Source organism: Sabethes cyaneus, chromosome 1, assembly GCF_943734655.1.
Source record: "Sabethes cyaneus chromosome 1, idSabCyanKW18_F2, whole genome shotgun sequence".
Lineage (NCBI taxonomy): Eukaryota > Metazoa > Arthropoda > Insecta > Diptera > Culicidae > Sabethes > Sabethes cyaneus.
Window position 1 is genome coordinate 40,157,284 of NC_071353.1, and position 20,486 is coordinate 40,177,769.

Here is a 20,486-nt window from a genome sequence, read left to right on the forward strand (position 1 = left end):
ACATTCGGTCAATTGTCAGGCGACCGATATTAGGAAGTGGATGGGGACTGTGGGCGTTGAACCGAAACTAGGTCAAGGCCATTGGCAGGAACCGAAGAGAGAGTGGATAAGCGGGTAAATACCGAGAGTTCAACTGCGGTGGTACTTAAGGGGAAATGCCACCAGCGAAAACGGAAAGTGAAACCTAAGTGGAAAACACTAATGTGGAAGTTCAAGGACAAACAGAGAAAGAGAAGAAACGTGCAGCGACAGCTGGGTGAACGGACTTTCGGACTTGATTGTAAAGGCATTGTCGAAGGGATTCGTTTGGATTTATTTACTGGAAGTTCCTGTCACAAGCATTCTGAGAAAATCATTCGTCTATCATTGTCTGGCAGGTGAACGACCGGAGAACGGAAATACTTCATTCAAATCTAATCGACAGAGAATATCAAAACGAAAAATGGTGGAACTAAAACCCTTCATATTTTTTTTACCAAACAAATGCCAATCAAGTTCACAACGAGAAAACTTTCTCCCATACCGGGAGGTACAGTAAATGCTGAACGACGGGTGAACCAGCCCAATTTTTCATTGCAACACGAAAACCAAAACCGTCCCAAAAGCGGGGAATTTTCTAGGGTGTAAATGAAAAGGACACTTGTTAGCTGCTCGGAACCTTTAGGTTCCGCCCACTTTACGTATGTGTCTGTATATCAGTATATTTTCATATTTACAGCAGATATTCGTTACACGCGCTACGCCGCCACTGGTTGTTTGCTATTTTTGAGCTGTTACGCATACAAAATCTAACGATTTGCTGTTTCCAAACTAGTTTGGATGAAAGAAAACAGAAAAAAACTCTACGCTTTTGTTTTCTAGATATGTGTATACACGAAAACGACAAAAAGCCATTGTTCAGAACAATGATTCTGGCAGTGAACAAACAGTGTGACTGTATCCTGGCGCCCATTGGCAGTTCGGACGGCGGCAGCGGCAAGGGTGGTCCGCCTTCCCCAGTACTAGGTGGCTGACCTAGGGCTGGCGGCACCGCAACCGCCATTGCCGCTGCTGCTATGGTCCTGCTGGGAGCTGGAGTCAAGGTTTGAGTCTTCCTCTACAACGGCTGGAAGGACACCGGCTGCTGGCTGGGGCTGGGGCTGCCGCTGGTCCGGATGTTGGGCATCATTAAAGGAGCCAATGCTGCTGCTGTTGTGCCACCGCTGACCGTCGGACTCGGCAGCTGACCGAGGCTGACTTTCCGCGGGCTTGCCTGTATTGGATAACAATGATTGATCAGTTGAATCGAGTGCAGCCGCAGCGGCAGGGGTCTGTGCATCGGTGATGCCCGGGGGTTTAAGGGTAAAGGTTACATAATATCGCTTATTGCTATCGAGCTTTTCGGATGGCAGTGTAATGACTTGCTTGTTGCTACCATGGGTTAACTCTAAGGCTACCTTGCTATTTGCAGTACCGCCCATTCCGGCTAGGGCGCTTGCGGCAGGACAATTCCGGTCCGTTGGGTTGGTGAGGATTTTCGGTAGGAAAAAGCTGCCAACTCCGCTAGAAGATGATTTGTACGGGCCAAATCCGAGCTTCGGTATCGTGTGGTGGTTCATCATTGGGACTGTCGGGTACGAGAAATTAGACAGGAATGGTTAACGATTTAATGAATGTATCAATTCGTGGCAGACTGTCGATGCCACACGGATACTTACTGTACGCTGCACAAGGGATTCCCGTGTATGCGTGCGTTGCATGGAGACAGCGATGCGTTTTGGTGGTACAGTTCAGAGCTCGTTCGTAACGACTAACGTCGGGACTAAGGCGACGCTCGGCCTTTCGGTAGTTGATTGCATAGCGACAAAATTGAGTAAATGGAAAAAATAATTAAGATTAGTTAGTCGATGGTTGCAACAAGATTGCAGTTAAAAATTTATTGTCGAAACATTACTGGTTCTCTAGCTTCCGATCATGAGTCTGTCATTAATGATTGTTAAATGAGTACAGTTAGAGTAATAAAATAGTTATTATAGTAGTAATTATTAAAACAATTATCGCTATAGGTATGTTGTTACAGACACTTCTAGGTCTATTATACATTACTACTTAGACTACGTTATCAAACTACTGCATAATATAAATCGACTCAATATAAATAATATAATATTACAGCAATTTTATGAAAAAAAAGGTCTTTTTCCTTAGAATTGATGATCAACGCTCTACTGACTATCGCATGGTGTAAGCATTGGCTTTGGATTTTGATTTATATTTACAATAATAATGTATTAAGCGCACATCTTCATACTAAGAACCAGAATCGAGAAGCACATTCAATATTTCAGGCTAAATATAGTTTGCTGTTATTTTTTCAACAAATTAAGAAGCAATCCAACAAATTATTGACGCTTCTTAAATAATGCTAGTGCTAGTGAAAAATCACGCAGGGAGCGACATTGACTGATTTACATCTCCAACGCATCGGCAACCAGAAGAAGACTCAGTGTATACTACCAAAACGTCAGAGGTTACATGGAAAGATCGATGGAGCTGTTCATCGCTGTACTCGAAGCTGAACAGGGATGCCACATATAATTCTGTGTTTTTTGTTGGAAAAATCTGATAATCTGCACGGCTAGGAAAAATATCTGTGTAAAAATCTGTCCAACGCAAAACAATGAGAGTGAAAGAGATAGAGAGTCATTTTGCTGACTATTTCCGTCTCTTTCACTCTCATGTAAAAGCTAAATAATCTGTTTAATCTGTGTAATTTGGCGAAAATCCGTATTCTATGCATACAGATTCTGTACAGGCGATTTTTTTCAAATATCTGTTAAACACAGAATAATCTGTGCATGTGGCAACCCTGAAGCTGAACAGGATATTGTCATCCTGACTAAACCCTGCCTAAACGACGAAATCACATAACTTCAGCTGTATACGGTGAAAATTGAGATTCCTATGATAGTGAAAAAACGCTTGGTGAAGCCGTCCTCATTGCTGTGGCAAAAAAATGTCGTCCAAACCACTTCAAACCTGAGAGAGATTCGCGGATAGGAAAAAATCCAACGTCAAATGCAGCCAGTTCGAACTGTCAACTGCAGCCAGTCGTTATTATTGGTCAGAAATGGAATAGTATTGGTAACTAATGTAAGTTTTCGCCTGGTAGTTCTTTAGGAAAACCCAAAAAAGAAATTAAATTGGTCTTATTTTTTTCGTTGTAAATTTGCTACTAACTAAAATAAACATTTGATAATATTTTACGCTAAACGTACTTTCGAATTTATCACGATAGTACTCATAACGTGTCATTTTACATGCAATAAACTATGCGCTTCCCGTTTATCGCATGTTTCATAGAGTATTTTTGCAAAAGCTGATGTACCCATAGACACACTTGCACCAAAAAATGTCACTGCAAGACACGCACTTATCACGTCCAATGCAGAGTTCACGCACGCGCTTGAACAGTCAGCCCGAAAATAAACACAAACATAATAGGAAAAATAAGAACGACCAAAGCATGAGAAAAAGAAAACCGTCTTCGCGACTCTCTCTCAGCTTCAAACCCAACAAACACCGAAGCTGAATTAAAATGCTACTGATTTGGTCACAGCTGATTTAACTCTGAATACAGGTGGTAGACGCTGAATAAATTTAAGCAAAGGACTCAGTATTCTATAAGTGATTAAGCAGCCAACGAACGCGCTGTAAATCAGCTGCTTCACATAATAGTGTCACAAGCAGATTAGGCGCATCTTCAACCTCTCCACAACCCGTCAATATTCTCAATAATTGTGCTATACTAGCTGAATAAACGATTTTTCATCTTGATAAACAAACCTCCCACGAAGCATTTATGCGCTGATTAAATATTTTAGCAGTCATTATTATTCAGCCATAGCTGAATATGCATCGAATAAAATTTATGTAAACAATTCTACAATACTTATTCAGCCGAAATTGGAGAACTTATACAACCTATTTTGTTTGAGACAGAAAGAACACAGAAAGAAGAAAGAAGTTAAGCAGACGGAAAGAAGTTAAGCAATCATATCGCCCTTTACATAACCTCTGTGCGCCTTGTTTCCAGCTTGGCGCAAATTGATTATTTAATAACGCGCAAAAGCCTCTATTAAGCTCCATTGCAGCTATAAGCAAGCCCGAAGCTTGATAAAGTCACCAAATTTACATGCTTAAGAGCTGAAAAAAGGTTTTTATATCTAAAACTAAACCATAGTTCAGCCAAAGGTAGAGTAAAAATCAGCTATAAAAGCGTTTGATCAGCCTGAAATTGTTACTTGGGTAGCTGCTTTCAAAGCTGCAATGGAGCTTAATAGAGGCTTTTGCGTGTTTTTAAATAACCAATTTGCGCAATGCTGTCAATTCTATTTTTAGAACGAGAAATAGTTTTGCAATGCTTTTTCAGTTGCTTAATCAACGTCTCATCAACCTTTATGCAGCCAAAAAATAATTTATTTCGCCTATGACATGCAGGCTTCATCAGTGTCTGTTTTCGAAAAATCTTGTACACTGGATCGCCTTAAACCAACTCGTAAACAGCAAGAGCAATTGCTGTTGACGAGTTGGTTTAACGTTATTTAAGCTGCATAAAGTAAGCACTCAAATGGCGTTTGACCAAGCAATGTTTAAGCTACTTTAAGTTTTTCCAAACCAGCTTTCCTCCAAAGCTGATAAACAAGCTTAAAAGCGGATTTTTCTGCTAAACAGTCCGCTTCTAAACAGCCATAAACATAGAACCATTTTACGGTTGCTTACAGGTGTTAAAGTGGCTTTATAAACCAGTAGACGCTTTCATAAGGCTCATAGCTTTCAAACTACTTTAAAGCTACTTAAGGGTGTTAAAGTGGCTTTACAAACTAATACCAAGCTTTCATTTGGTTCACAGCACACATACTGTCAGATCATAGAGTTTCGCAATTCGACTGGCAGCAAACATATGTCAGTTATCGACATTATCGACTGCTTCAAGTGTAATGATATTTTCACTGTCTGTTCTGCAGATGCAGATGGGGCGGATCATACGATGAGTGCTTATGGATCAGAAGATGGCGGTTCAATTCCCGAAAGATGACGACATACAATTTTAATTAACTTGCCTATACGAATTCAAGATATTCAAAATTTAAAACATAGCATACGATGCCATAGCAAAATAAATATGACGCGTTCTATTCTTTTTTAAATTAAAAATAAATTATTTTTTGGCTGCATAGACGTTGATTAAGCGACTGAAAAAGCATTACAAAACTATTTCTCGTCTAAGTCTAAGTCAAGCTTCGAGCTTGTTAATAGCTGCTTTGAAGCTGTAATGTAGCTTAATAAAGGCTATTGCGCGTTTTTAAATAACCAATTTGCGCAAAACTGGAAACAAGGCGCACAGAGGCGGTATAACTGCTTAACAAGTGTTTTTCCGCCTCGAATAAAATAGGTTGTATAAGTTCTCCAATTTCGGCTGAATAAGTATTGTACAGTTGTTTACATAAATTTTATTCGATGCATATTCAGCTATGGCTGAATAATTATGGCTGCTAAAATGTTTATTCAGCGCATAAATGTTTCTTGGGACTTGTCTATTAAAAAAACAATTGAATATTAGACTCTGCCTCTGATTTACATTTACAATCTCCTAGGTTAGAACTCTGGTTTGTTGCTGCTTATCACCTGTTTACGCTCTCTCAACTAAAACAAACTTTGCGAAACATTGTATGTACTGGTTATTTTATAAGGTACAAAAAGTTAATTCTAATATATCACAAAAATAGTGAGAAATAAAAATAGCACCACCTTGCTCTTTTTTTTTTGGGTTACACATCAATAAAACCTGAGTCAAAGTGTGGTTACTTGAGACTGAGAGTGAAATCGTTTTTTTTTCGTGCAATTCAGCCAGTGTGTGTAGTTCGAAGCATGTTATGTTCGAGGAGAATATTGAAAACAAAACATACCATAATGTGTGTTTCTTTAACAGAGAAATCGGACTGAAAAATCGGGATAAACTTAACCATATCGAGAAAAGTGGAATTGGAATGGATAATCGGTAGAATTGCCGTGAATCAGAAAAGAACGACATCACAAATTTATGCAAAATTAGAACTGGAACACGCCGAGTACAACAAGCTCTCTGAAGCAATGAGAACTTGGAGTGGCGTAAATGATCTGGAAACCCCAAGTTGACGGAACGACATAGACAGAATCTCTAGGACCGATGAATGGAAGAATGTTGTTTTTCGGTTGAAATAAAGTTCAACCTTGATGGACCAGAAGGTTGGTAATAATTCTGGCATGATTTATGCATTTTGTTGGTGGAACAGTCATGTGCTGCCTCCCAGTTGGCCTCGAGTCATCGTATCGTCATCGTATGTTCGAATCTCGGCCGGAAGAGACTGTTAGAACCAATAGGATCGTAGTACTAGCACCGCAATCGTCCTCTACTCTAACAGTTGGTTGCGAAGTCTGTCGTATGAAAACACGAGGTCGTTTCGATAACGGAATGTATCACCCAGGCTTTGCTTTACAGTTATCTGCTGAGAATTTCTTTTCAAGAAAAGTTTCCTTTGGCATGGATAACAACCTAAAATAAAGTCGCAGGACTACGTATAACTGCTGGAGATGCGCGTGATTGAACACGGCGAGGCATTGTTGGGTTCAGACCTCGTTTTTCAGCAAGATAATGCTGTAATCCACAACTCAAAGCCGGTTATTCGGTGAAATCTCGAGTAGACAGCCTGTTCTGCTGAACTGAATCCGATCGATAACCTCTGGTCCAACCTTGCACATCGTGTTTATGAAAACGGCAAGCAGTTTGACAACGTAGAGCAGCTCAAAAGTTGGAAAACCTAACCGTTTCTAGTAGAGTCATATTTGAAAGAACGAGCCCAAACCGTATTCTGTGGAGATCAACAGTCGAAAGCGGGGTTTTCAACATCTGGAGTTCCTCAAGGTTCAGTGTTCGGACCTCTGCTTTTTTGTTGTTACGTCAACGATTTACCCTCCGTATTGCACAGTACAGATGTATGCGGATGACGTTTAACTGTATATCTGTCATCTTAGTCCTTATTCCCATCAATTGATTAGGATTATGAACGAAGAGTTTTGAAGGGTCGTCGTAAAAACACGGATCAAACCAACCTTTTACTTTCTGTCACTACGGAGGGCCAAACTATCCAGTGGACAGAGAGTGTGACAAATCTTGGCTTCATTTTCTTGACGAATTTGAAATGGGACAGCCCAGTTTATTTGTTTGATTAAAATTCAACTAACAAAAATATTTTATTGAATATGACTCCAAACATGTTCATAAAAATCTTACCCTATTTAATTTATGTGCAAACTTATACGACGGTTGATCAAACTCAAAAAGACTCTAAACGGCGGAGATAGTTCGAAAGCAGGCAGTTATTGGTTCGTGAGATTCAAAGGTTGTCCGGTTACGACGCACGAAAGTTTCAAACAGAAAGGATTGTTGGTGAATCGATTTCGCCATTTAATATCTACTTTCGTCACATACACTGCTTGCTGAACTTTCCTGCGACGCTCGAGTGTTTGGAGACCCAGGAGACGACATCTATCGGAGCACGGCAGTGGATTCGCTGGATCACACCAAGGTAAATCTCTCAACGCGAGCTTCACAAAACGTTTTTGAACTCATTCTAGGTAAGGGCACCAAACCAAGCAAACATTTTCAATGAGTGGACGTACTGAGGAACAATATAGCGCCTTGAGACAGTTAGGATCATTGAAATCACGAGCAGCTTTAGCGACGAAACCTAGTTGCCGAAAAGCTCTTGCAATTGCAGTGGTGCGATGCAAGTTGAACGTGAGTTTGACATCAAGCAGTACCCCAAGGTCGCTAACTTCATTAACTCTAGTGAGTACATACTCCTTTATTTGATAGTTATAGACGATTGGATTGGTGATGCAGTAGAAAGTCATTACTTGGCATTTCGGGATGCTGATCACAAGCCAGTTTTTCCTGCACCATTCGACAAACAAATCCAAGAGCTTCTGCAGCCGGACATAGTCTTCCATAGAACGAATCACCGAATATATCAGTTTGCATGCAAGTCCAAGCAGCATCGCAATATCGTTGAAAATCAACACAGACAGGAGAGGCCCCATGTGGCTGCCTTGAGGAATACTCAAGCAGTTGATAAACTGGGAAGAGAAACAGGAGTCGAGCTGCACACCTAGAACTCTGAGGCGCAGATAGGAACTGAGCCATTTCGCTAAATTCCGAGATGCGCTGAGTCGAAGTTTCCTGCAGAAGCATTTCATGGTCAATACGATCGAACGCTGCTTTCAGATCACTATAGATCACGTTAATCTGTGCTTTTTATTCTGTGTAGAATATACAGGTGGACGTGAAATTCATATAGTTCATGCTTAAGGATTGATCAGCCATAAATCTATGTTGGTTTGTAGAGATATCTTTGACAAATGGTCGCTATTCCAAGGATGTCGCCTACAGAGCCTGATAGTTCCTTCCAACAGCTCGGCTATCTATTCAAACTCACTGCTCGTTAGAGCTGTGATAAACTATAACTCAACACCTCCGGTTGTTAAACGCTCAGCTTCTGAAACAGATTTTAAGAGGGGCTGCCTCGCATGAATTTGCGTCTGGTTGAGTCATCTGTAAGAATGGTTCATACATACATTAATAACCACACCACTACATAACGAATTTTGAAGTTTGAAGAAATAAAGTTTGATCTTGGAGAAAAACATAAGTGGCGTTATTTTTATTTTGCGTTCTTTTCTCAGATTCTTGGACCTTAAAGCAATGCGATTAAATGAAGCTAATGTAATTTATTCTTGATTAACCAGTTACTTGACTTGGATTTGGATTTGGATTTGGACTTGGACTTGGACTTGGACTTGGACTTCGGTCTGGACTTGAAATTCGATCTAGACTTGGACTTTGATCTGGATTTGGAAATCGATGTAGACTTGGACTACGATCCAGACTTGGACTTCGATCTGAACTTGGACTTCGATCTAGACTTAGACTTCTATCTGGAATTGGACTTGGATTTCGATCTAGACTTAGCATTCGATCTAGACTAGGACTTTAATCTGGACTTCTGGACTTGGATTTCATTCTGGACTTGGACTTCGATCTAGGCTTGGACTTCGATCTAGATTTGGACTTCGATCTATACTTGGACTTCGATCTAGACTTGGACTTGGACTTCGATCTGGACTTGGAAATCGATTTAGACTTGGACTACGATCCAGACTTGGACTTCGATCTGAAAGTGGGCTTCGATCTGGACTTAGAATTCTATCTGGAATTGGACTTGGACTTCGATCTAGACTTGAAATGCGATTTGGACTTAGATTTGGACTTTGATCTAGACTTGGAATTCGATCTATACTTTGACTTTAATCTGAACTCCTGGACTTGGATGGACTTGGATGGACTTGGACTTGGATTTGGACTTCAATCTGGACTTGGAAATCGATCTAGACTTGGACTTCGATCCAGACTTGGAATTCGATCTAGACTTGGACTTTAATCTGGACTTCTGGACTTGTATTAAAATCTGGAGTTAGACTTCGATTTGGACTTGAACTTCGACTTGAGTTTTGACTGACACTTGGATTTGAACTTCGATCTGGTCTAGGACTATAAACCAGACTTGAACGTCGACCCGGACTTGCACTTCGATCTGGACTTCGATCTGGACTTGGACTTCGATCTAAACTTGGACTTCGATCTGGACTTGGACTACGATCCAGACTTGGACTTTGATCTGAACTTGGATTTCGATCTAGACTTAGACTTCTATCTGAACTTGGAATTGGACTTCCAACTAGACTTGGAATTCGATCTAGACTTGAACTTCAATTTGGACTTTAATTTGGACTTCTGGACTTGGATGGACTTGGACTTGGACTTCAATCTGGACTTGGAAATCGATCTAGACTTGGACTACGATCCAGACTTGGACTTCGATCTGAACTTGGACTGCGATCTGGACTTGAACTTCTATCTGGACTTGGACTTCGATCTGGACTCGGACTTGGACTTCGATCCAGACTTATAATTCGATCTAGACTTAGACTTTAATCTGGACTTCTGGACTTGGATTTAAATCTGGAGTTGGACTTCGATTTGGACTTGAACTTGGACATGAATTTTGACTGGCACTTGGACTTGGATTTTGATCTGGTTTTGGACTACGATCTAGACTTGGAATATGATCCAGACTTAGACTTCGATTTGGACTTGGAATTCGATCTGGACTTGGACTTCGATCCAGACTTGGAATTCGATCTAGACTTGGACTTTAATCTGGACTTCTGGACTCCTGGACTTGTATTAAAATCTGGAGTTAGACTTCGATTTGGACTTGAACTTGGACATGAATTTTGACTAGCACTTGGACTTGGATGTTGATCTGGTCTTGAACTACGAACTAGACTTGGAATATAATCCAGACTTAGACTTCGATTTGGACTTGGCCTTAAGCCTGGACTTGAAATTCGATCTTGACTTGGACTTTAATCTGGACTTTTGGACTTGAATTTCAATCCGAACTTGGACTTCGATCTAGACTTGGACTTCAAGCGGGACTTGGACTTCGATTCAGACTTGGAATTTGATCTAGGCTTGGACTTTAATCTGGACTTCTGGACTTGTATTAAAATCTGGAGTTGGACTTCGATTTGGCCTTGAACTTCGACTTGAGTTTTGACTGACTCTTGGACTTGAACTTTGATCTGGACTTGGACTTCGATCTGGACTTCGATCTGGACCTGGACTTCGATCTAAACTTGGACTTTGATCTGGACTTGGACTTCGATCTAGACTTGGACTTCGATCTAGATTTGTACTTTAACCTGGACTTCTGGACATGGATTTCAATCTGGACTTGGACCTCGATTTGGATTTGGACCTGGACATAAATTTTGACTGGGACTTGGACTTGCACGTGGACTTCAATCTTCACTTCTGGACTAGGATTTCAATGTCTACTTGGACTTCGAGCTGGACTTGGGCGTCGATCTGGATTTGGAAATCAATCTGAACTTGGACTTCGATCTGAACTTGGACTTCGATTTGGACTTGGACTTCGATCTGGACTTGAAATTCTAGAATTGGATTTCGCTCCAGACTTGGACTTCGATCCAAACTTGAACTTCGATCTGGACTTGGGTTTAGACTTCGATCTAGACTTGGAATTCTTTCTAGACATGGACTTCAATCTGGACTTCTGGACTTGGATTCCAATCTGGACTTGAACTTCGATTTGGACTTGAACTTGGACTGGCACTTGGACTTGGATTTCGATATGAACTTGGACTTCAATCTAGACTGGGACTTTAATCTAGAAATACCTCTTCACGGTCGATATTGTCGTAGATTTCAATTGCATCATTTGCTGCAAATAAGATAAATAAATGGAATCGCATCCACAATTATTTACCCGCGAAGCAATCACTGCAAATTTGTGGCTATCGAGTTCATTACTTCGTAAAATTGTCCAACTTCAAAGAATATGAAATGTTTACGCAGCGGTTCGAAACGTTGTTGGAGTCTCTCCGTAGGAACCACTTCTATTTAGGAGCTTGCATTTTCCTAGGTTTACTAGGAATTATCCCTTAGTTGAGCACAAAAGAGCGGCAGCGAGTAAGGACAGCATATTTCGACCGCATTTAACATTTAACATTCGGCCTTTTGGATTTCGGTTATTGGTTATTCGGCCATTTCATTCGGTACCAGCCCCATGGTGAATCAATCTATGTCTCACCAATCTCAGCAACTCTGTTATGTACAGAAAAAATTGCCAGCGTTATCAGTTAGTTTGCGGCAGTCATGGCGAAACAGTCAAGCAACTGCATTCGATGCTTTGTTCTTACTTTTAACTCCACTCCGGAGCGAAAAAGTTAAACATTGTGCCTTCCATATGTGCAATGGTGAGCTTTGACAGTGCTTATAAGAAATGTGAACTGAAATTAGAAGTACGCCGAAAGTACCCTTTGGCACTATATAATATATCATCATTTTTTCGATACGTTACCGCAGTCGCCATTGCAGTCCGGGGATAAGAAAGCAGACTGGACAGAATATGATACAACCGTATTGGACAACAATGAAATAACTACGAGCATAAGTGAAACAAACAAGCCTGAGTTATTCTTCTTCCAGGAAGAAGATACTACAAGAAAGCCAGCAGAATAGAACACACTCGAGTAGGATGCAACATAATTGGATAGCATCCAAATGACGAGCTTGGTTTTGAAGATCATTTCCAGAGCAGACAAACGTGAATGCAGAATGAAAGACTATTTCAAATTTCTGGAAGATTTTTGAAGATTTTAAAGAGTTTGCCCAAAATTCTTCGAGCAGCTTTTGAAGTTTTCTATGGAGTTATTTCCTTTATGATTTCTCAACTTACAAGGACTGTCGATTGTGAACCAATCTTCCGATCCAGACGCCTGTAGCTCAGAAGTAGCGAAGCTGTCTGGCACTGCTGGACCTCCCACTACTATTATAATCTCTTATTAGAACATTTAGCTATGTGTCAACATTCGGTACATTTCACAAGCACAATTACGAAATAAAATCAAACAATAATCACATAATGTTCGCCACATTCAAAGCACTATTCACTCCCTTTTAGCCTTCACCGTTAGACCAGATCATTTATTTTAAATAGGTTCTTAGAACTCGTACTCAACTCACGTTTGGCTAATTCCGTATAAAATTATTGCACGCCTGATTTATACCACAATAGCTTCTTCTGTATAAACACGTAATAACAAACGAATATAGCACAGAATTTATTATAGCAACTTCCACGGTTTTATGTCATTACTGAAACTTTTGCATTTATTGAAGTGCAATGGCCCCGATCTCTATTCTCTCATATCCGGCAGAACAAAACATCATTAAAACCTGAATAACATAGCAAGACAAGCTTCCCACGTCTTCCGTGCTGGAACATCGCATAATCATCACCGAGAACACCGCTGCTGCTGCTGCTGCTGCCGGGTGTTGAAAATCCAATGCAACTTTGCGTTGTTGGTCGGATTGTATTGAAACGTTCTCTGATTCTCGAACAATAGCTAAAAGCGGTCGAAAACAACCGCTCTACTGTTCGGCGCGGGATGTGCCGAATCGAAAGCAGGATCGACAAGGAACCGTCGCTGCTCGTGCTCTTTCTACCCGCGGGCTGTACAAGTATAGCACAAGCGTTTTGCATTTGTCGAATTCAACATCCGGAGTTCCGAAACGAGTTACGAAAAGTTTTCGCTTCTTTTTGCGCACCTGATGGGAAATAGAGCATCAAAACTTTAGAGTACAACTCAACTCAACTCAAACTCTTGCAGCATTATCTTGTCCGTGCACAGGTGAGCCCCAGAAATGGGTGTCCTTGTTGGATGATGTGCTTGATATAGTCTGACTCGGTTCAGGACAAGTAAGGGAACGAACATTTGGTTTTTTTTGCTACAGCGCTTTTTTACAGTTTTTCACCATCGCACAATGTTAGCTACTCATTGCTCGGAGCTTCCTATGGAATTGCGTTGCTTTCTTTATTTGCACTCGCCAGTACCACCGTCGACATAATTAAAATTTGTTCCATTCATGCATACAGACTCGTTGAATATATTTACATAAATTTACACGTGCATTTTTTTCTTGTTCCCGCGTCTGCATGTCCGAAAAGAGCTGGCAACATTTTAAAGCAGTTTACGCAAGTGGATAGTGCTGCTTCCAGTCGGGTAGCGATAGGGGGAAAAACGGGACGAAAAATTGGCTCCGACATCAGTGGGATTTTGGCATTTGTTTTTCAGCAGCGTGGACTTATTGGAGCGTGATAATAGAAAAATTATCACACGCGCGCGTACGGCTGTCATCCGTTGACAGTATATGAGCATAATAGTTGACATTGTTTTCAAGGTGGAGATGTATGTGATCAATTATCTCGTTCGAGTGGAATAATTGACCTGGAGCGTGAATGAATGGATGGCATCGATAGCGCACGGTTTATTTTTTTTTTTTCACAACCCGAAAGCAGTTTTTCGTGTTTGCATTTTTCTGTGGGTCGAAATTTGGTTGAAGGAACTATTCTTGTGCTTACCTACTATTTACCCTACTAGCACGGTTGTTACAAAGTAGTTGTGGTAACCGAATTATGACTAATTTCAGTCGTAATTCGGTTGCCACAACTAAATGCACCTAATCCCAAGCAACACAGCTTGTTATAGAACAGTATAATATTACATATATCAGAACTTCTCTATTACCTGAAAAGCGCAGAAAATTTAAGTCTAATGAAACAAGAATTGAAAGAAGTATGTATCCGGTTATTTCACACCAATTTATAGCACGTTATTATAGCATAAGCTACAGCTTGTTCTTCCAGTAGTTTAAATTTAGTAATGGAGACACAATAAAAACCTCGTGTTGACATGTTGACAAAACAAACATTATACATTTGATTTGAGCTGTCAAATAAATTCATGTTATCCCAAAACATCTCAAAACCTTAATAATAACGACATATGTTTTCAAAGTACGTTTATAGTACTCTTAAGCGACTACTTTCCACGAATATTATTTTCTAACTTGTTTTGTGTGTTACTTGGGATGTGTGCTACTTGGGTAGAATTGTGCTCTACTATAAGTTTAACAAAAGTTAAACTAAAAATGTAAGAATTAGTAAGAAAGGTGACAAAAATTGATTCAATTGAAATCATTGTTACATGCTACTTGTGGGGTGCAATAAAACACAACTAAACTACGGTACGAAAATCCTTAAAAGTTAAAGTATGATACCTCACATATCATGCATACCTCTTGCTGACAGCAGTGCACAAACAGGATACACACAGCGTAACAACAACGATAAAGGATCATTGCATAGTGATGACGATGTTTAGTTTTTTTTATGTTGATGTATGTATGTGACAGACACGGATAGAGAGAGAGAAACACGATGAAACGAAAAATAGGTATTCGACGGCGGTCGGTGAAATGGATGTAGTCAAAACGTGATGGCGTCGGGGCGGATAAAGGATGAAAAGAGTTAATAAGTTAGTTATGAAAAACCGACTAAATTAGTAAAATGATGAATATGTTGATAAAATATTTATGCAACAAATTTCCAGTCGTCGCTAAGAAGAATCCTCTAAATGGTTTCTCTATTTAAGGTTGTTGGTCTTTTTCGAAAAGTAAGAGTCATTTGTCATTTTCTTGATGAATACAAATTATTGTCTATGCGTTTCGTTTGGCAAGACAAATGCATTATTCTAAAATCACCGCCTGGCAAGAGCCAGTTGTTGCACAAGTCTTTCAATTTGATGGTTGCAGAGCTGTAAAAATAAATACTGCGTCAGCGAGACGAGAAACTGTGGCATGATTTCGCTGGAGAAGTAATTTTGGAAGATATAAAATGATCTCAACAGTGAATTAGTTTCAGAACTTTGTTGCACAGCAATGATTACGCTTGAAATAATGATCTCTAGCCATTTAAATCTGGTTGATGAGCTGGTGTTAATAAGCATTCATTTACAACCTTGATAAATATAACACGGATCGACAAAATCAGGCGGAAAAAGATCATGGGGACCAAACTACATCGGTTTCTCACATAAATTGTTTGACAGTGCGAAAGTATGGCGCTATCTTTGAAACAACGATGGTTAATAATGCGTCTCCATCAATTTTTTTAAATAAGGGGACGCGTGGTTATTTAATGACTACTTCTCAATAGTAACCCTTAGCTTATGTGTATATTCATACATTGTTCCAAATTTGTTCTCTTTGAACCAAATCTCGTTGACCAGTGTAAAAAGCATTACTTTCCCCGCCCTATGATACTTTCACGAACAAAAATGAATTATTGCAGAGTCTGTAGAAACTCAGCAAAACAATGTGACGCTTTGCATTAAAACCTATATTGCTAGTAGCTTCTGGAGCAACGCTCCTGAAGTATTACTCTCATCAATGTAGATCACGTCTAAGTTGTGTGATATTCACCCTGCCACCCTGCCATGTACCGGTGGCGTGCGAAGAATAGCTGACAACTTATTAGAGACAAAATAATATCACATCAGCATTCCTCTCGACCTGCTGCTTTCGCTCCTCGACACCACCCGGGTGCATTTCTCCTCTGTGTGATTGTTCTCCCCAATACCCTCATCCGACGGCAGAAGGAATATGAGATTGCATATTCTTGGGAAAACGCTAACTAATAAAAACAACAACAGCAGCAACAGCAAAATGTTCGACTGCTTGCTGTGCCGGATGCGTCACGGAGACGCATTATATTTTCCCAGTTTACGTGAAACTTTTACTCAAGAGATTAATTATGTAGAAACTTAGCAGGAAAATTCATTTGCATTTCTGTGGCTGGCTAAATAAGTTGATCGGATGGCAAAGTTTAAACAGTAGCAAACACTGGCAGAAGCTACGACCGACAATTGTTCCAGTCGTGGAATCACTTAACTGCTGCCATTCCGTTTCGCTCGCAAAGCAGAGAATCACGCCACTTCTGGATGAACCAAATGCTGATAAGTTTTGTGCGTCTCACCATCACTGGCGTAATGGCGTAAAGCGAGGTGATGCTGAATAGAAAATAGCAAAACGATCCAGACGAATCGACATCACCATCCGGTCCGGTCATCTACCTGCTTACGAATGTTCTCATCGATGATGATGATGGTTGTTTCACTAGAATAATGGCAACCAACCGTAAAAGTCACATCAAATGGCCCATTCTATTTGATGCGATTGCTGCGGTTCCACTACCAGTCAGTTAGCCAGCCTGCCAACCAATTCAAACGGACATCTCCAATGGAAACGAATGATTCGGAAGTGCTGCTTCGTCCATTTAGGACTCTATCTTGTAACTATGAGGATTGCTAATGACATCGATTTTTGATTCGAAGGTTGATAGGCACTGAATTGACATGCTAATTGATGCTAGTTACATGTAATAACTAATTCCATGTGTCGCAATAGCGTTGAACTGTTTGATTTAATCGATACTCCTTAATGAGTTTACTTGTAAATCGGTTGGATTTGGCGAAAACTTGATTAAACGTTCTCAAAATACCCTTAATTGAACTAACTTTAACTACTTGCTGCCAATAATTGAATTATTCACTGTGAAAAATACCGCATTATCGGATTTCTCTTGTCAATTTTCTGATTGAAAAATTACTCAGAATCTTTAGAAAAATTATTACGGGCTATTGACACGCGTAGGCTCTTTGAAAAGCTGAACCGATTTCGTAAAACTTACACACCGAAATCTGGCATGCGTTAAAGCGAGAAGGGACACCTAATCGCAAACGAAAGCGAGATGATTGTCAGGTCAGAATCAATACTTCGATGTACACCCCCATGGCGATGTTGCAAAAGAAGGTGCAACGAAAGTTAATCTAGGAGTGCCTACGGAAGGTTGTACCGTCACATTAGTAGATCTCTAAGATTAAACGAGAAATAGGATGGCTGAAGTCAAACAGAGCCGCCATCGGGAAGAGTTGACTACCAGCAAAGTACTACGAAGTACGTTAGGTAATTTCTAAGACCTTGGATGAAACGCTATACGAGGCTGTTGCCCATATAAGAAAGGGTGATCGGATTGACTACTACCACTAGCGCGACATAACACGGTGACCTCCTACTAAGTACTCTACCAAATCTTGTAATGCAGGTTGTCATCGATTACGCCATCGAGCTCACATGGAAAGAAATTTAATCTCCAAAACCAGCAAAATGACTTATGATTTCAGGTTCTAGCTAATGTTTTATGAAAATACACCATGAATTATAATCAACAACCACGGACCAAATTTTTACTATCCGACAGATCTTGCAGAAATGTCGGGAGTACAACGTGCCCACGCATCACATCTTTATTGATTTCAAAGCAGCATACGATGCAGTCGATCGAGACAAGCTATGGCAGATAATGCACGAATACGGTTTTCCAGACAAACTGACGCGACTGATCAGAGCTACATTGGATCGAGTGATGTGTTTCGTACGCATCTCTGGGACATTCTCGAGTCCCTTCGAGACGCGACGAGGGTTGAGACAAGGTCACGGTCTATCCTGCATGCTGTTCAACATCGCTCTTGAGGGGGTGATCCGACGAGCGGGCATCGAAACGAGAGGCACGATTTTTACCAAGAGTAGCCAACTTCTAGGCTTTGCAGATGACTTCGATATCATTGCCAGGAACTTTGCGACGGCGGAGGCAATCTACGCCAGACTGAAAGCGGAGTCTAGGAGAATTGGGCTAAAAATAAATGCGTCGAAGACTAAATACATGGAAGGAAGAGGCTCAAAGGAAACAAATGTGCACCTCCCACGGACGGTAACCGTTGACGGCGACGAACTAGAAGTGGTAGAAGCGTTCGTGTATTTGGGATCGCTGGTGACCGCGGACAACAACACTAGTAAGGAGATTCAGCGGCGCATCCAAGCGGGAAATCGGGCCTACTTTACCCTTCGTAAAACGCTACGATCAGGAAGCATACGCCGCCGCACGAAGCTAACAATGTACAAAACCATTATTAGACCGGTAGTTCTTTATGGACTTGAAGCCGTGACGCTGCTTACGGAGGACATACGCGCCCTTGCCGTGTTTGAGCGGAAAGTGCTGCGGACGATATTTGGCGGAGTACAAACTGAACGCGGAGAGTGGCGGAGGCGTATGAATCACGAGCTACAGGCACTGCTTGGGGAGACTCCCATCGTACATCTAGCGAAAGTTAGCAGGCTACGGTGGGCCGGACACGTCGTAAGGATGCCGGACGACAGTGCGACGAAAATAGTCCTCTTCAACAACCCCACCGGCACCAGGAACAGGGGGGCCCAACGTGCACGATGGCTCGACCAGGTCGAAAGCGATTTGCGACTTCTGAGACGACTAGGAAATTGGCGACGAGTGGCCCAAGACCGAGTTGAATGGAGACGAGTGCTTGAAACAGCACGAGCCACCCCGGCTCTATGCTGCTGAAGAAGAAGAAGAATTATAATCATAAGATCATGAACTTCTTACAGTACAACACAACGCAAGATCATGAACTATTATTTATAATTTTGTGCTGCTTGATACGGCAGTTTAATTATGATTTGACAGCAATTGAGACTTTATGATGTCATGATTTTATTCATGGTATCGGAATCGGATTTCTTCCCGTGCACGCTATCCGTAGAGCTCCATCAATACACACCAACTTTCTGCAGAAATATCGGAAACACAACGGGCCTAATTTACTCATCGACTACAAAGCAGCGTACGATACAATCGATCAAATCTGGTCAAAAATAACGCAACAGTCAAAGTAATTTTGGATCGAGAGATGTGGTTCGAGTGGCACGCTCTTTCGAGTTCTTTCGACATGCGATGAGAGTTGATCAAAGAAGAAGATACGCCTCAATATCGCCTGTGGGAGGCCGATTCTATAAGGTGGCATAGAATCTAGAGATATAATTTACAGCAAGAGTGGCCAACTGCTATAATTTTCAGATGGCTCCGACTTACTTTCCTTGGCTTCGACTTACTGCTACTGCATAATTCCTTTATCTAATTCGGTCCATGGCAGCTGGTCGCCAGTTCCGCGGGCACCCAGATCTCGCTCTACCTGATCCTGCCATGTCGCTCACTGTGCCCCTCTTCGGTCTTGTTCCTACCGGATTCCATCCGGAACCGGAACTCGTCGACTACCTCAAACTCATCCCCGTCTATCACCACGGTACTGTCCAAGCGGGCCCAGTCGCATTCGGTCCCGCCCGCCAGCACACACTTTGTTTTGGACGTATTTACCTTCAACCCAATCTTCTGCTTCGCGTTTTAGTCTGGTTTATTGATCTTCCACGTCGTCAGCAAAGCAGATAAATTGACTGGATTTATTGAAAATCGTGCCCCGCATTTCGACCGCCGCTCGTCCTTTTACACCTTCAATCGCAATGTTGAATGGCAGGCAGGAAAGACCATTTCCTTGTCGAAGTCCCATGCGAGAATCGAACTCCCGAGATCCACCCGAGATTCTCATACGGCACTGGATCCCATCCATCGCAGCCGTGATAAGCCCAGTAGGCTTACACGGAAAGCCGTTTTCGTCCAGAATTTTCCATAGCTCTTGTCGGTTTACACTATCATATGCGGCTTTGAAAGCAATGAACAGGCGATGAATGGGGACTCGGAATTCGCGGCACTTCTGGAGGATCTACCGAAGGGTGAAGATTTGGTCCGTTGTAGACCGGCCCTCCATGAAGCCGGTCTGATAATTTCCTACAAATCTATTGGGTTTTGGCGATAATCGATGAAAGATGAACTTTGCTAAAGAAGTACCGTCAAACGGGGTAACTTGCAACAGTTCTCAATTATGAGTGCAAGTAAAAACTTATCTGTAGTACATTTGAGGACTTTTAATTAATACAAAGTTATTAGGTCTAGGATAGAACAATTTCACATATTGAGAAAAAATACCCGATCAATATTGGCTGTTGTAGAATT

General features: G+C 41.2%; 1 protein-coding gene across 1 annotated transcript in view; it reads right to left on the bottom strand.

Annotated features, from left to right (window-relative positions):
• Window positions 1-1,001: 1,001 nt before the first annotated feature.
• LOC128745604 (uveal autoantigen with coiled-coil domains and ankyrin repeats) overlaps window positions 1,002-20,486 on the bottom strand; it is a gene marked incomplete at its 5' end in the record, with an annotated part of 95,954 nt that continues 76,469 nt past the window's right edge. Inside the window, 2 exons of the mRNA XM_053842682.1 lie at window positions 1,002-1,606; window positions 1,698-1,818. Coding sequence (XP_053698657.1) covers window positions 1,002-1,606; window positions 1,698-1,818 — 726 coding nt within the window. The remainder of the gene's footprint in view (window positions 1,607-1,697; window positions 1,819-20,486) is intronic.